This window comes from Corvus cornix, chromosome 5, assembly GCF_000738735.6.
Source record: "Corvus cornix cornix isolate S_Up_H32 chromosome 5, ASM73873v5, whole genome shotgun sequence".
NCBI lineage: Eukaryota > Metazoa > Chordata > Aves > Passeriformes > Corvidae > Corvus > Corvus cornix.
This window is the reverse complement of record NC_046335.1, coordinates 25,855,322-25,873,455: the sequence shown is the minus strand read 5'-3', so window position 1 is coordinate 25,873,455 and position 18,134 is coordinate 25,855,322. Positions and strand designations below refer to the sequence as shown.

The window sequence follows — 18,134 nt, the reverse complement described above, 5'->3', positions numbered from 1 at the left end:
TTATTTATACATCGTAATACCAGGCTCTCAACAGGAACAACTGAAATCCAATCTACCCACATTTTAAAACATATCTACCCAAGCTTCAACCGAATTGATGATCAGTAATTCAGCAGAGCTAAACACCGGAACAATGTTTTAGCCTTTTATTATTCCCACTACTGTGTGTAATGTGCAGGGGTGCAAGCACAGGTTTCAGTGTGTTCCCAAGCAACTGGTAAACATCCCTGTACTTTCTCCTTCATTTTTCAGGGGGGAATCTCAGTACCACTCACACGTGCCCTTAGTCCAAGTGCAAGTTAGGATCAAGAAAAATCCCTAACTCCTCCCTACTGTCATTTTTTTAAAGTTTCGTTGTTTTTGTTTCTGGCATCTCTAAAAGCAGTGGACCTTTTGAAAACATACTATGTATTACAGAATTCAAGTCAGAAACAAAGAAATAAGGATGTTTTCAGCATTCAGGACAACGAAGTAAACTTAGTTCCAAGCTAGCTCACTTTGCCATAGCAAAACAGACAAGGAAAGAAAAGACAAGTTGTCCCAAACTAATGGCATTGTAAGTGCAAATAAACTTCATTGGGAAAGAAACCAATAATACAAGTGTCCTATAATACAACTGTCCCCTCCACTTCTGAGAAAGCCTAGAAAAAAAACAACTTTTCTCTTTAAAACACAAGTTTGCTGTATTTAAACTGAGCATCCCGTATTTTCTGCATACCCAACGCAGTAACGATAACCTCTTCATCGGTAGAGAGGCGGCATGAGTTGGAACCTCGAAACTATTTAGGATACTACTTCTACATCGGCGAAAACATCCAAATAATCGGATCAGAGACAGGTACATTCGCAGGAAGGGGCTGGAGAGCTTGCTCCCCCCGAAACGCAGACAGTGTTAGGCGGTGGGGTACGCCCCGCACAGGTCCACCCTGTCCGCACCTCGGGTGCGCGCAAGCAGCATCGGGATGCAGCCGACTCCAGCCCCACCGCGAGAAGCCCCTGGGACGACTGCGAAGTGATGGCCGGTGTCACAGAGGGGAAAAAGCAAAGGACTGGCCGGGGTCCGGCAGCCAAAGAGCCCGGCGAAAACCCAACAAGGGGAGCCGCGAAGAGCCGTCCCGGAGCGCGCTGGCACCGGCGGGGCGAGAGACCCGCAGTGGCCCCGCACCCGGCCGCCGGCGGCGGCAAGGGCTGGAGAGCGGCTGCCGTCACGGGAGTCCCTCAGGCAGCGCACGGCGCCTCCGCCACCCGGGGCGGTGCTGCGGGACAGCCCCGCGGGGCTGCCCGAGCCACAGGCACCCGCCGACAGCGCGAACGCCACACGGGCGAGCGCCCGTGGAAAGTTTCCGGCAGGGCCCGCCGGCAGCCGCGAGGCGGGTCGGGCCGCCTGGGAGCCGGTGCCGGCGGGCGGACAGGAGGTCGGGGCCCCGCGGACCCTTACCTTGGATCGCTCTTTCACGTAGTACTTGCCGAGCCGGCTCCCGCAGTACATCACCAGCCGGTCTATCAGCGTGAGGAGAAAGTTGATGGCCTCGCAGCCCTCCTCCGTGCCTCCGATCCACTTGATCTGGTCGCCGCGGAGGTGCCGCTTGGCGACACCGCGGCTGGGGCCAGCCAGCTGCCCGTCGGCCAGTTCCCCGTCGCGGTGCATCCGCTTCACCCGCTCCAGCACGCAGTCCCCAACCACCTCCCCCAAGAAGTTGTCCAGGTAGCAGAAGCCGATGTCGTGCAAGCAGGGCACGACGTACTCCAGGGCGATTCTCTCCAGGTCCAGCCTCATGATGTGCCCCAGCGGCATGGCGCGCCGGGGACGGCCGCGCCGCTGCTCTGCCGGCGCCCGCGTCGGGAGGCGATGCCCGTCGGGCCGCCGTCCGCTCCAGGCCGAGCCGGGCAGGGGCTCCGCCGCGGCGCGGGGCCAGGCAAAGCGAGATAAAACTTTCGCCGCGGCGGACTCGGCTACGCACCGCGGCCCGGCGCTGCGGGAGCGGCGGTGCTGCCGAAGCCCTGCGCTGCTGCTACCGCCGCTGGCGCCCCAGCAGTGCCCGGGACCGCCCCGGGGCGTGCGGGAAGGGCGCGGGCAGCCCCCGCCCGCGGTGAGGAGGGCGGCAGATGGCCCCGCGCTGATTAATACGCCGGCTACGTGCGGGATGTGTGCTCGCGCCGCCCGCACGTGGGTGGAGCCGCCCGGCGCGGCGCGATCGCCCCGCCCACTCCCCGCCCGCGGCGGCGCAGGCAGCCAATCGCGTGGGGCGGGGCGGGGCCGGGCCGCGGGGAGCGCGCGGCGAGGCTCCCACACGTGCGCGGGGGGGCGTGGCCCGCGGTCCCGCGCGCACCGCCCATCCCCGGGGTGGGCGTGGGCAGCGCCATTGAGGAATTCTCCCCTGGCATGTCGGCTGCGACCCCCGCCAGGCCCCGCCGAGCCGCCCGCAGCCGCGGCGGGGGCACCGCGCCTCGCCTCGCCCTGCCCCGCAGCTCTTGAACTAGTCCAAGTGAAGTTTGCCAATGCTCTCCGGCCGCCTCTTACCTCCGCCTCCCGCAGCGGCAGTTTCAGCATCAGACGGAACTGTTGCATTAGGCGGCAGATACAGCTTTTCTCGGCGAGGAATGCACTGCTTTATAAAAGGTTTATATAGCAAAATATCTCTTCCCTGAATTATTTATCCCAAAGGGCCTGCCAGGTTGCTTGGCTCTGGTAGCAGGAAACACCTCACGGACCGTCGGCGGTTTCGTGCCACGCCGGGACAGCTGCAGTCAAACCGCGACAAACTTCGTTCCAAACCGAAACTCGCCTTTCCCCCGCGTGACCCCTTACCGGTAACACTGTCCCTACACCGGCCGGCCACGAAGGACGGTCCCGCGGTCGCTGTTGGGTCTGTTCCCACCGAGCAGCATGCTTTCACGTAAAATACCTCCTGAGAAGTGGAAACCAGACAACCGCTCAGCTCCGCTCACACACGCAACGTGCCCGGGATTTGCTAAACAAACAAGAGAAGCCTCCACAGAAACCAAAAGCAAAGCAAAGTCACATTGGGGAGAAGTGCTGCCTGCGGCCAAGCCGGGCGGGACGGAGCGGCCGTGCCTGAGTCGGTGTCTGTGAAGTTAGCGGTATCACACGCCACACAGCCCCGCAGCCGTCCGTGTGCCGAGGGCACCCATCCTGCTCGGCGGCCACCTGTACTGTCCCAGCGGCCCCGCGGAGCCCGCACACACATGCTCACACATAGACACACTCTCCGCACCTCCACCACGGCAGCGCGGGCTGAGCTGCCGCCCGGGAGCCCGCAGGACGCGGGTCCGTGTGTTCCGTGCCCGTGAGGGACGTGCCCCGCGGAGCCCGCTCAGCGCCCGGCACAGCGGCAGGGTACGCCGCGGGACTGACATGCCTTCAGCTGGAACCCGGCACATTTCACCCCCAAAAAAGGCAAAATCTGTGCTGGTTCTTTTCTTCCCTTTCACGTCGCGACTCCTGACGGGATTACAAGCAGTCTGTGTTGCTGATGCTGCTCGAGCTGCAAACTCCAGGTCCCGGCGTATGCAGGAGCGGGTCACGTATTCCACGTTTGTTCTCCTTGAATCCAGTAGCATCTACCCCTCAGTGCATAGCAATAAGCACAGGTCTAATCCTCTAAATGTATTGCCTGACAGCTCTGTCGAGACCCAAGCAATATTACATCAGATAAACTCATATGTGGTGAGATATGGACTGTCGACCTTATTTGATTTAGGTACACTCTTCACATTAAAGTGGGGTTATAATTAATAAGATACAATTCTGAATCTTATTAATCCCTTAATGCTTATCTGAAAAATCAGTAATGTATGGTAGGTTAAGAGCAGTTGTCATAATCAGCAAGGGACGCAAGATTAGTTCAACTGCAAAATCTCAATGTTATGAAATTTGGATACATTAGGAAATACTATCAATGCATTACTTGTACTGATCACACATTTTTATTATGTAATAGCCATTATGTGCTAAAAACCCTTTGATTTCTTCCCTTTTCTTGTTTACACACACATGCAAGCATACAGTCCTGTACCAGAATCAAGTATTTGTAGACCCTGAACTCCTAGCCTTTCTGTCAAGGGTAATGATGCCACTTTGACAAGTCAAGGGCTAGGAGGGATGTCTTCTGGCAGTAGCTGAAGTTGGTCATTACAGTTTTATTTCTCTCCTTTTGAAAGTTTGAAATTACAAGTTAGACAGATCTGCATCAGAAAAAGTCACCCTAGTTAGAGATTTGTCTTAGAAAACTGAGTCCACAGCCTCACTTACAGAGTGATGTTCATAGAGTTGTAAATACTTTTATTCCTCAAGCATTGATGTCATGTCTTCCTTGGGAGGGCGTTTGCTGCCCTTTGTTGGCAAATCAGGTTTTCTGGTGGGCAATGTGCTTTGTCCCTTGAAGCACGATGTGCTTTTCATACTAGCATTTGCAGTACCAGTCAGATGCATTGCTGTTCCATGTGAAGGTAAGACATCAGGAGAAACAAACCCCAAGAGTAGCGATTTTATTTATTTTTATTTACTGGTGCTATTTTACTTCATCTCTTTGCCCCTTGATGATGATAATGCCCCTTGCACGATAATAATGATGGTGTGTGATAGAGATTATGATTTCTTAGGTTAGAAACTCTCCATGCATACAGACTGTGCCCAGAAACAGTATTCCTTCCATCATTATACTGGAACGAGTTTGTAACCTAAGCAATCACAGTCTCTATCACACATCACCTTGATCATCACCGACAAAGGACAAATTCCTGCCTAGCCCACAGACACTCTGCAAGAGCTCTCTCATTCCCCTTAGAGGTACCAAAGCTGAGTCGAGAGATGCTGGACTGCAAGTGTAGTAATTCCCAAGCTAAGCCGTGAACTTGCCAATAAAAAGGCAAAGCAGTCCTCAGTGTATACTACAGTGTATGAGAACTACCCAGAGGAATAAAAGTGCTGGAACAGGACCAGACATTGAACCTTTCATAGTACTTCTTGTGACCACTCCACTGCTCCCCAAACAAAGCTGTCATATAGCATGTACAATGTAAGTGTTGCACAGGGCACAAATAAAGGCATGAAGGTGTGAAATCAGGCAATTCACAATGTCACCTGCACTTTTGGACATGCATAAAGTTTGTTTACAGTGCTGTGTATCACAGGCATGAAAGGTGTCACCACATTTTAATTAAAAATCCTACACCATTCAGTTATATATGAGCAATCCCTCTGCCATGTAAAGCCCTGTTTATCCTTACAATGTAGAAAATTTTATTTTTGCTTCTAAGACTAATTCCGTGTTTTCTTATTTTCCATTTCATCTAATTTTCAAAACTTTTGAGTCCTGCGTATCTGCTGCTTTCACAGCCAGTATGGCACATATTAGAGTTCAATAGACTAAAACAGGACATTAGTATGCTGGCAGGATGATTTTAAGGAGATTTGTTTTAGAGGATTAGAATAATTGGTGTCAGTCAAGCCTGGGTATTTGTTATATGCTAATGCTTTTTTTTTTTTTTTTTTTTTGACAACAGAATTTACAGATGAACTGCTTCACACGTTTTTAGAGCAGAGAGTTTTAAACATTTTGAGTCTTCTTTTCAGATTTTTCCTGCTGGAAAGCCAGACTAGTTCAGTGCCAAGGGCTGAATTGCAAAGGCCCCAGCAAGAGAAAGGGAAGAAGGGAAGAATATTCTTTATATCAGTGAGAAACTGAAAAATAGTACTTTTAATACCTCACAGCATGATTTGTAGAGCTGATGTCTCATGATCTAGTAAGAAAATAATTGAAGTTCTGCCTACAGAAGGTACTTTTCTGACAGTGTTGATATGGTTATACAACCCCCCTGGCCAAGGGGCAGGTAGTGTTTGTACAGCGATGACACACCAATGCTAGCACACCTTGCCATGATGTCTTAAGAGGTCATTAACCCCACCTGCCCTTCCCATCCCTCTGCTGCAGGTTTCAACCTCTCCTCTGCAGTGCTGGCAGAAGAGAATGTGAGTTTCTGCCTCATCCTCTTCAAAAGTGCTAAGTCCAGAGCCTTACATCCACCTTCACTAGTTTTACACAGAAATAGCTGAGACATCAGCAGCTGTACTGTTCCTTTGCCTGCTGTGTAGATATCAACTCCTGGCAGAGCAGCCGTGTTTTGGTGTGGTGTCTCCTCTGACTGCAGCCACGAGACTTGACAGAGCTCCTTTGTCAGCACCCTTAATATTATGTCATACTGAAAGCAGGCATGAGGGCAAAGGTACATGCCATGGCTTGAGCTGATACAACAACTCGTTCAGCACCTTTTCCCCCCACACCTCTCTTTGCACTTGCTTTGGCACACTTTGGACTCCTTGATGGCTGAGCTCCTTTGCTAAGGTGGCAGAAAAGCAATCCTGAGCAAAAAAATAAAGAGTCATTTGGGGAGTTAAATTATCTTAGGTCCAGTGAGATGCGCTGGAAGGATGGGAACCATTGGGACTGACCCCTTTGGGCAGGAATGAACAATTTGATAAACAAGAAGGAACACCAGCTGTCTGGCTGAGGTACTTAACCAGTTCTTTGCCAAAATCTTCACTGGCAGCCAGACTTCCCCCATCTCTCAGTCCCTGAGCCTCTAGCTGGGGGTTGGGGAGCAAAGTCCCTCCCACTATAAGTGAAGAGCAGGTTTGAGCCCCCATGATGACCCTGAATAGGCACAAGTCTATGGGGCTTGATGAGATGCATCCAGGAGTCCTGAGGGAACTGGTGGGGCTTGTTGCGAAACTACTCCCCATATTTGAAAAGTTATGACTGTCAGATGAAGTCCCTGTTGACCGGAAAAAGGGAAATACTACTTCTATTTTTAAAATATGGAGAAAGGAATACTCAGGGTACTACAGACAGGTGAGTTTCACCTCTGTGCCTGGTAAAATCATGGAGTAGATCCTCATGGCAGCAATGTTAAGGCACATGCAAGACAAGGAGGTGATCCAAGACAGCTTCACTAAGGGCAAATCATGCCTGACTAACATGGTGACCTGTGGTTGAATGACTGTAACAGTTGACATGGGAAGACCAACCGATGTAATTTACCCAGGCTTCTGTAAGGCCTGCAAAAGGGTCCCACACAACATCCTTATCTTTAAATTGGAGATATACAGATCTGAAGGGTGGACAATTCAGTGGATAAAGAAATGGATGGATGGATGGATGGATGGATGGATGGATGGATGGATGGATGGATGGATGGATGGAGAGATGTAGTCAATGGCTGTATGTCCAAGTGGAAGCCAGTAATGAGTGATGTCCCTCAGGGCTGTGCCTTGGGACCAGTGTTCTTTCATGTCTTTAATGATGACATAGACAGTGGGATGGAGTGCACCCCCAGCATGTTTGCAGATGACACAAAACAGTGCAGTTGACACAACAGAAGGAAGGAGTACCACCCAGGGAAATCTGGACAAACTTGAGAAGCGGTCCCATGAGAACTTCATGAGAATATCAAGTCCAGGTGCAAGGTACTGTACCTAGGTCAGGGCAATCCCAAATGTGAGTACAGACTGTGAGAAGAACTCATTGAGAGCAGCTTTGCGGAGAGGGACTTGGGGTTTTGTTGTGGTTAAAAAGCTGGACATGAGCCAACAGTGTACACTAACAGCCTTTAAGGCCAACCATATCCTGGGCTGCATCAAAAGAGGAGTGGCCAGCAGTTGAGGGAGGTGACTCTGCCCCTCAACTCCGCCCTCATGAGACCCTACAAGCAGTGCTGGGTCCAGATCTGGAGTCTTTAGCACAAGATGTACATGGACCTCTTAGAGCAGGCCCAGAGGAGGGGCACGAAGATGATCAGGGGGCTGGAGCACCTCTCTTACGAAGACAGGCTGAGAGAGCTGGGAGAAGGCTCTAGGGAGACCTCACTGTGGCTTTCCAGTACTTAACAAGGGCTTTTAAAAGAGAGGAACTTTTTAAATGGGCAGACAGTGATAGAACAAGGGGGAATGACTGAAACTAAAAGAGAAGAGATTTAGATTGGATGTTAGGAGGAAATTCTTTACTGTGAGGGTGGTGAGGCACTGGAACAGGTTGCTCAGAGAAGTTGTGGATGGCCCATTCCTGGAAGTGTTCAAGGCTAGGTTGGATGGGGCACTGAGCAAGCTGCTTTAGTGGGTGGCATCCTTGCCCAGGACAGGGTGTTTGGAACTTGACAATATTTAAGGTGCCTTTCAACCCACGGCATTCTATCATATATGATAGCTCAGCTGTCATTGCTATCTTCCCTTCCTTTCCAGCCATCCAGCCTGCACGAGATTCCAGAGTTAATGTGTGATAAAACTCCCAGGTAGGCTTTGACTAGTCTAAACATCTGCCAAAGATTGCCTTGTTTGTAGTGGGCTGAGTATCTGATGCACCAGTATCTTCCAAATCCTTGTCTTGGAAAAAAACAACACTATAAGTGTTGTTATGGTTAAGGGAGCTCAGCTAGCTGTCAGCCACAATCAACTGTTTTATCAAAGTTTTCCTAAAGCAGTCTAGGTGTAAAAATGGCTCTTTGGGAAGTGAGATTTCCAGGTTCCTGATAGGATTAAGTGCTCCTACCTTGTTCCAGCAGCTCCTGAGGAATGCCAAATCTTAAACTTGCAGCTTTTACTGGCCTGTGGTGCATGTCTTGTAGAGCAATGGATGCTTGTGGCATGTTGTTAGCCGCTTGAGGAGCCGTGGGGTGTTTCAAACTGTCCTGAAGGGAGTTAGCAAGTGAGCAGAATGCAAGGAGAGAGAAGTTGTTTAGTAAATGCAATTAATGCACAGTCTGACAATATTGCACTAGACAGTTAATTTTATGGCTATCAAGTATCATACTATCAAGAACTTGGAATTAAGTATGGCTATGAGGGGAAAAAAGGCAACTATTGAGACTTTTATTATGTAAACAAGTAACGTGGTAAGTAAATAGCACAAAGAAGGGAAAACAAATTTTGAGAGTATATTTTTGTAAAACAACATTTCAATGAATTTTAAATTGTTAACATCTTTGTAGGAATCTGAGTGTGCAGATATCCATATGTATATTTCCATATTTAGAGAGGTTTGTCTTACCTTTCTGATTTGGAGTGATCAGTTAAGAACTATATCCAATGCAAGTAGTTATGTTTGAAATAAAATAGAAAATTACCATAGATAGCAAGATGATTAACTTAAAAGTTACTTGCTTTTTAAGTAGATGTTCCTCTTCAGAAACCATACTCCTTCCTCCCAAGTGAATCTTAGTGTTTCTGGAATTAAACAGTAAATCCCGGTGACAGAGAAATAAGTCTGCCCCAAATAGTGCATTGTAAAAAAATAGAGAATCTGTCCAGGAAAACAATAATCCACAATCCTTTGATCAGAATAGTGGAGCCATAGATGTGTTAACTGCATTGCCAAGGATTTCAAGCCAGAGAAATATAACAGTGAGAAACATAAATTTTGACAGACCAGAAATCAAAGTTCTCAATATTAAAAAGATTTCTACTGATAAAACCAGATCTCAAAATCTTTTTTATGTCTTTTCTTTCTCAAAGACATTAACGGATCATTAATGTAGATGAAGGCCAGAAATAAAGTGTTAAAATTATCTTCCCTGCTGGTTTGCAGTTGTTGAGTTTTCACATTTCTAGTTTTCCCACAGCTTCCAAGGAGAACAAGAAATAAGTATGTGATGTAAACAAAAATCAAAACAAGAGGATATTTGAAGATGGAAAATTTTAGGGATCAGGCTTTCCACTTTTCCTGTTCTATTAGTTAATGAATGAGTAGTCATTTATTATCTGGGTTTTATAATTAAAGTCTCCACTGTGCAACTGTCAGTACGGGCAAGTTGAATTTCTAAGAACTCTCTGGCAAGAAAAATTACGGTTGACTTTCAGCAGTTACTGAAATGTCAGTAAGATAGTAGAGCTGTTTGGGTTGGGTTGTTGTTGACTTTTCTCTTTTGATGTTTTGTGTGTGTGTGGTTTGGGGGGTTTTTTTATTTTTTTAAATTGCTGAATCAGAGACAACAAAAAACCTTATAAGGAAAGAAAATCAGAATTCTGATTCTTCTTACCTGTTTCAGATCAATATGAACACAAAAATAGTCTTCAATGTGGGGGAGTGTGATTTTGCTTTATCTTATTTCATCTTCTTGCCTTTTTATTTAGGAAGTCCTTACCTACTAGTGGAAAATTTTGAAGCAGCTTAGTCAGCGTACATTTTAACTCTCATGCCTTATCTCTCAAGAATTATGGTCCTCCACTTTGTCTTTAGATTAAGATGTGATACAAGTTAAACAAACAAACAGAAACCAAGATTTTTTTAAAGTGCCTGAGTGAGAAGTTAAAATGTTTCTAGACTACTTAAGATAATTAAAGCAGTGTGTTTCTACCCTTTTATTCCTATCTTACAAGTATAGGTGCTTTATACTAATATATAGACTTTTTTTGCATCAGAAAGAGAATAAACCCCATAAAATAAAAGGCATAATCATTCTATTAAAAATAGAATTAGTATTTTTACATAAAGATTACAATAAAATATTTTGGATTTGAGTTTCTGTCATACAAAATTAATAAAAATGTAAGCTTTTTCTATATAGTAAGTTTGATGATTAGGAGCAGATGTTCAAGGACTTGGACATCTTACCCTATATATAATTACTAGAGCTGTCTTCCTAATCATAGCATGCAAAATTGATCACTTACCATACCTAATTAAAGCAATTTTTCCTCCAAATACAGAACCATGAAAATACTGTTCCATAAATTCTCTTTTGAATGGCTTGCTAATAAAATTTACCCAAAAGATTTGTTTTCCTCTCTTAAATTAATTTTTCTAATAAAACTCATCTATTTTGTAGGACATTTGCCAGATGTTACTCTGAGCATTAGTGACTAAGTTTTACTTTGTCTGCATAAAATGTAAAATACACATTCATATAAAGTTATAAAATTGATAATTTATACATATAAATAGTTGCAGTGCCTGCCTTATAACAAAACTGCAGTTAGTTTGTCCTGTACATAGTTCTAAATGCCCTCATGGCATGGCATAGGCTTTGATCTATTTAAAATATGAGTTTCTTTTTTTTTGTAAATAAAATTGAACTAAAATCTTGACATTCATGCATTTCTGAGGATCTTGTGGGTGGCTACCTCTTGTTCACACATTTGATTTTCTGATAAGCAATTTTTTCTTATTATAATTTTTTTCTGCCTCAAGCGCTGATAGCAAACTACCCAGCCCCGTAATAGCAACAAAAATCAGTGCTATTGGGTGATTTTCATAAATTAAGAGTTAACAGCAGAAGTCTGCGTAGTTATTGATCACAGTTGCACAGCTTTCAGCTCATGTTAGCCAAATGCTATGCTTTTCCTCTTAAACCTCAAAGTCCTTGTCCTGGTGTTTGAACAGTATGCACAAGGCTTTACCATCTCTGACATGGGGCTCCAGCTCTCTTTGCTGGCCAAATGACATCACTTTCACAAATCACTTGCAACTCAGTGAAAAAACCAATACTTGTAATTAAAACCTGCCTTTTCAAACATACCTTGCTGTTTCCAACTAGACAGTAGTATTTCCCCTCAGCAAAACTTTCTAAAGGCAATGCAGAAAAGAAAATTCAAGCCTTCATGTAGTGCATAAAAAAGACTCTTAAAGGAATTAGAAGTATTGTGGAAAAAATACTGTCCATATCTTTTTTCATAAGAGTTGAAATTATTTTTGTGTCCTATAGGAAAACTTAAAAGGAATTTGTCTTACAAGCACAAGATGGTGACTTAAGTGATAGATTAGGGGATTTAATGGAGAAAGGTCTTGTGTAATGACTATCTTGCTTAATTCATTATAAAAGCAAAAGGAGTGAAAAATATCATAACTAAAGGAGTTGACCATTTATTTCATTCATATATATCTAAAGCATTGATTTTGTAGACAAGCCAGTGTTCCAACAACTCAAAGCAAGGATCCAGTTACTCCTAATTTATTGTCAGAGTAGATTGACTTTAATTCATGTTTTTCATCATTCCTCCATAGAAGTTGATGTTAATGGGTTTTTCACTGTCTGTTTGACTATGAAATGTTAGCATGTCAGGATGCTAGTAGGTTCAAATAGAACCCTTGGATATTGCGACCATAATCTCTCCTTCGAAGAGGAACATTTTGTCACCAAAATCTTTTTTTCATGAGGGATTTTTTGAGCTGCCTTTCCTGAACAGACATTGCAGTAATTAGACTCAGTTCAAAATGTCATTCTTACTTAATAAACAGATCAATCTCACTTTGCAGTTCCTTCATTGCCTTTCTGGGGATTTCCAAGTCAGAGGGTAAGTAGCTATTTACTGCCAAAAACCTAATGGAGGTCCAATATCAACCTCAAGGAAGTCAAGCCAGGACATCACAGAGCAACACCACCTTTGGGAATGCAGGTGCTCAAGCCAGAGAGGAGTAGATAGTATCTTCAGTGGAGATTTACCTAGATTAAAATAATTTGAGCAGATACAGGTAGTTGCCATATCCAGAGCATGAAGCAGCCAGGCACTAGTTCAAGGCTTTATGTCTACGGTAAATAAGCCTTTACATGATTCATTCTTTAGCAATTTTCTGAGAAAAATATATATTTTTCTGGATGTATGGAAGAAATATAAACAGAGAATACCCATGACTAAACTTGTCTCCCCATTGTGTGGTTGTGAATGGAAACTTCATCTGGGATCTTATCTGCACTGCTGTTCTCTGAATGATCAGATAGTGTGATCTGAAGAAAAAATCCCATCTTTAAAATTGTTCCCTTTTCTCCCTTCCCTAAGGAAGAAAGAGGTTTTATGTTTTGCAAAGAAAGGGTTTTGGCAAATAACTGCACCCATACTTAACTAGGAATTACTGAGGATGCCCTCTAGCTCAGGGGTGAGGAATCACCTGAAGAGATATGTGCTACATTGCATTTTAATTTTAGAGGTTGATTACACTATTTGCTTAGGCTTGATCTAGGCATGAGTCTATCCTGCGGTCCCAGGAGAGTGTTCTTAAGGTCCTGTTATATCCCAGGAGCTACTCTGCCTTTATAAGTAAGAACAAACTGCCTGATGAAAAGTCCATTGAAATCTTGCCTGTGACCTCAGTCAAGTCTTGGGGGGAAAAAAAAGATTTCTTCTAGCAGATTTATTGCTTTTATAGAGGCCAGATTATCAATAGGTTATAGTGTATTGATCCTAGAGTGGATTGATTCATGGTCATCTTTTTTCTTGGCATTTTTGTTATAAACTTCTGCCTTTCCCATGAAATACAGAAAAGATAAATCAACATTTTAAAGATAGACTTTAAGCTGCTGTTTCATCAACAAGCTGAGTGTATGTGTATTATTAAATATGTGACCAGGAGTAGATACACCATCTGTGATAAGGATAGGTTGATTTTAGAGAGAAAACTGGATCGTCCCATTAATCTGTCTAGTATCACCAACACATATTTTAGTGCAAATGAACTATGCACTAAGAAGCAAAGAACAGAGATAAGATCTAGGCCTCTGTGTGCATGTATATTTAGATGTATAATAGCTAAACTGTATACTATTTTATGCTCTGGGATCCACAGTGATTTTCAAAAGGCCTTAAAGGTCAGGGAAAATAAGTTTGCTTTGCAGGGTCGTGGCCAAGAAAGTGATGCAATCACAATAGAATTATTCATCTGAGCACAGAAATTATGCTATGAGAATTTACTTCACTCTAGTAGAAATGTGTGTGCATCCTGCCCATATCTACCTGGCACTGATACATCCTGCTGACACTTTGGCACACTCTTTTCTGGTCATGCAAACCCCTCCCAGTGGGCCACATCAGAGCAGTGGAAATGGTGACTGACAATGATAAAGCCATCTCAGGTCAGGTCTTCTCACATCCCACAGTCAAGTGTCTGGTAAATGTTTTGCATGCTGCTATCCATAATTCAAAGACAAAGTGATATTAAAAGACTTTTTATATTATGAGATGCTACATTCCCATTTCTATTCCCTGTCAATGAACATGAACTACATGGTCAATAAGGTGCAGAGAGGAAGTCATGGATTGTCTTGGACAGAAAGGCAAAGTACAATAAATTGACTGAAAGCCCAGCACTGGTCAATGTCCAGCCCTAACACAGAGACAGAGCCCAAAATCTCACTCAGATGCCTGAACTTTTATTACTCCACAAGAAACAAAACTCAGCTAAACATTTGGTACTCATACTCTCTGTCAAATTCCTGAAGAATAACTTTGAATTCAAAGTAATGTGTTTACTGCACTGGAATTTTGAGTAAGCATCTCTGTCCCTACCTTCCCAGCTGATGAAAACAGGTATGAGTGAAAATGTGGGAATCCTATCTTTCTTCCATCTCATTCACATGCTTTCAAATTATCTTCCATTTCCTCTCTGGCAAGATTTTTTTTTCTGATTCTCCACTATCCAAAACAAATAAACAACCTCCAAAACCTCAAAGATTTTCATGAAAATAGATCATAAGTTTCCTCAAACTCACTAAAATCGTCTTTTATAGTAGTTCAGTAATTTCCAATGAGTGGTCTCCTCTACCCTCACATAACACCTAAAGGCAGCTAATTATTGCCAAAAGCTGAATGTAAGAGCAAAAGGCAGTGCTTGGGGAGGGCAGGATTTTCACCTCAGTGATATAGTACACAATAATTTGTTGATCTTTTTAAAAGCATGTGATTCAATCAATTAATGAAAAATATTTAAATCACATGACGTGTATTATATAGTATTTTTACGACAAAACTAATTTTCTATAATGCCATCATATAGAAAAGTAGAGGAATAAATTATATGATAGATGCATACAAACCACACTTACTATGTTACATGTGGTGTGAAATGTGGTGCACACATTTAAGCAGATAAGGGAGAAAACATCTAAGAGAGCTTACAGAAATTCCCTTATATTATTTCCCAGATAATATACATGGTTTTTAAGTAGAACAGGATTTTTTTTTCTGCTATAAACTCAGTCACAGATAAGTAAACTTGTCTTGTGTGTGCATCAGAAACCCCCCCTGTTTTGCTCAGACACAGACTTAGTAGTGGATTGTGCCATGCATGTTTCAGGTCACACTCTGTCTGTCTTAGCACACGATAGAAGTACTGCAAAGGCAGTATTTATGTAGGGCATGGGAAGTAGTGGCATCATCTACTGGATAAGGTTACAGTGCTCTAAGGAGCTTCTCAGCCACTGGGGGTCTGCTCTGATCCCCCAGTGCAGACACAGGGTGATGAACCACACTACTGGAGAGGGAGAGGGGAGGGAGCTACAGAAGCCACTTGGCAGAAGCCTCTAACAACTCACTGAAGGTAGCCACACTCAGCCCTGTAATTTATAGCTATGGAAACCTGTTAGCACTCATGTAAAGGCACTATTTCATCAGACGCTTAACGTTTTGTCAGCACTGCACACAGGAGGAAACTGAATGTGGCAAGAAAGGAAGATGTTCCTTGTATTATTCCATCAGCTCTTCTCAGATGGCGGTAAAATATATTGGGTTAATATTTTCCCAGCTTGTGTCTTGCCACTTAGGGATTTTCTTGAAAGATATTCCCTCAAGGATTCTGTCTGGAATAGTTTAACATCCTTCACTAAATACTTCTGCTTACCCTTCCCTGTCCCCTTAGATCTGTGTTCCCAGGAGTTTTACAATATGCTGATCTTGCACAGTAAATAAAAAAATACTCAACACCCAAGGCCTTAAATGGAGTGTTTGCTTCAAGACTCTAATAAAGGTTTAAATACATGTTCTTACCCCTCTGAAAAATTTCTGGTCAAGAAATTGACCAGAATTGGAACCACAGGAGAGGGGGGAAAAAAGAGTGGTGAGCATATGTTTTGTAATCTTATGTCCAGAGGCCAACAAAACACCAACAGAAGTGGTAAATCCTACAGTATCTAGTGCTTCACAAGGACAGTGGTAAGTAACTGGATTTCTTCTCCAATCTAGTATGGCCATCCAGCTGGAATGGCAAAAAAATACTGAAAGACATGCATCTGGATGCAATCTGGACAAGGAAACACAAGACAGAACTACTGAAATCTACAGTAGGGAATACGCTGGCAACAGCAGGAAATATAAGCCCAGACCTGTAAGAGCCAGACATGCAAGTCACTGCCAACAGCAAATACATACATCACACTCTATCAAGTCACCTCCTCCTACTTCTGTGGAACTCTCAATTGACTTCATCATCTTACAACAATGTCTTGTTAATAAAGTTCAAGTGTTTTGTAAATCAATGCCCTTTTATTGTAGGTGATAACCATAACAATAGATAGGAGATGAACAATAGAGTAGAGATAAGCACCAGGGTGCAGCCTTACAATCACTTTTATATCATGATCACCTACTCCCAAATTAGTGCTGCATTCCCCATCACCACCCAAAATGGCAGTACACCCACATGCAGAAAGTGAACTTCACAAATTTTATGTACCAAAAACTAAACAGGGGAGGTAGTCTCGTGTATTTTCCTTGTTGAACTTAAGCCATATTATAAGCCATATCCACTTGCCTGTTGACTTTTTGCAGAGCAGCTCCACACCCTCTGTGATCACCTGCTACTTGTCTCCCTTAGCAGGAAGAGAGCACTGCATTTCATCAGACTGGAAGAGAGACAAGCAGGGACAGCTGTATCTTGATTAGTATCATGAATATCAACTAGGTGATTAGGGGAGGGAAAAGTCCTTACTAATAGCTCTGCCAAATGCTTCCTGAATTGCCTAATGCTCTTTTCCACCCCAGGCTGATGGTACTGAGGCATTCCCAGTAACCTGCTAACTAGCTCCTGGTTATCTCCCTGGCAGGTGGGTGAGGATGTCTGAAAATAGCACCCACAATCAATGGGGAACTTGGAATGAGTGCTTGTGGGAACTCTGGTCTCCCCTTACATTTTCTTGCTGAAAATCTACAGCTCCAAGGACATGATGCACCCGGCGTTTTTCATTTTATTGTGTTTCATTCATATAATAACCAGATTCACCAAATTGTTCATCTGCCTTGAAAACACAGCACTCACAAGCAGTTATGCTTTATTCCTCTCAGGCACGTTCTCCACACTTGGCCATAAAAACTTCCAGAGTCCTTCCCATTACAGCAGCATATATGCTGATCTAACAATAGGAAAGTACTTACCTATTCAGCCTTCATCCATGCAGGTGGTGATTGGCTCAGGAATGAGACAAATAAATTAATAGCTTAAACAAAGCAAAAGCCAGTGTTTGAACCTCACCTCCCCCTATTATGAGGAGAGCTGGTATACTGACAGGGCCTCAAGACCATCCCTGCTCCCAGAGGACTGGCTGCAGGGTGCAGGGTCCCTTTGGCAGCTGCGGGGCCAGGCAGCACTCCTGGGAACTTCAGCAAGGGCTGACCTCCCTTTCCGTGGGAGTTGCTTTGAGCCAAGTCTCTACCATTTGCTTTCCACCTGAGCCTGACCATACCAGGGCTGTCTGATCCTGGTTTGTAAGAGCTTTGGGTTCAGTCTGGACCGGGTGTAGACGAAGACAGACGGTCGGTGACGAGAGATCTCTATAAGCAGATCTTGGAACATGCGGTTTATTGCAAAGGGCGTGGGTATAGGGACACTGCTTAGAGCTGCAGCTGGCAGCTCTGAGCAGGCCCAAGAGAGCAAGAGAGTAAGCGAGTAAGTAAGGAGAGAGAGAGAGAGAGAGTAAGAGTAAGAGTAAGACAGAGAGAGTGTAAGAGTGTGCGAAGAGTAAGAGAGGAATGAGAGTGAAGAAGAAGTAGTAAGAGTGTGTAAGAGTGGAATACTGAAGTCCTGGTTACAATACAATAAATCATCTTCTATACTGAATATTCTAATTGTCACTAACCAATCTAATACAAGATACAAATCCTATAGCATTTACATACAGCCTATAAGAGTTCTTATATTACCATAGAGTGTTACATCTTAACTTCTAAAAACTACTCTTTGGACCCCTTCTGCTGAGCTAGTAGGGTCTGCTCTGACCCTTGGACCTGCTTGCAAGCAGAGGGTATTGTTCAATCAAGAGGGGATTACCTTCAGTCGGCCATACCATTGTTTTCCAGTTGTTCAGTAACTAAGACTTGGTATTTCAAAAGCGGCTTTCATTTCGATGTCGCTTATATTTTT

General features: G+C 44.1%; 1 protein-coding gene across 1 annotated transcript in view; it reads right to left on the bottom strand.

Moving 5' to 3' along the window:
* The window catches only part of EGLN3 (egl-9 family hypoxia inducible factor 3), a 29,014-nt gene extending 26,867 nt beyond the window's left edge, over nucleotides 1–2,147 (bottom strand). Inside the window, exon 1 of the mRNA XM_039552640.1 lies at nucleotides 1,439–2,147. Coding sequence (XP_039408574.1) covers nucleotides 1,439–1,795 — 357 coding nt within the window. The 5' untranslated portion in view covers nucleotides 1,796–2,147. The remainder of the gene's footprint in view (nucleotides 1–1,438) is intronic.
* Between the last annotated feature and the right edge of the window lie 15,987 nt (nucleotides 2,148–18,134).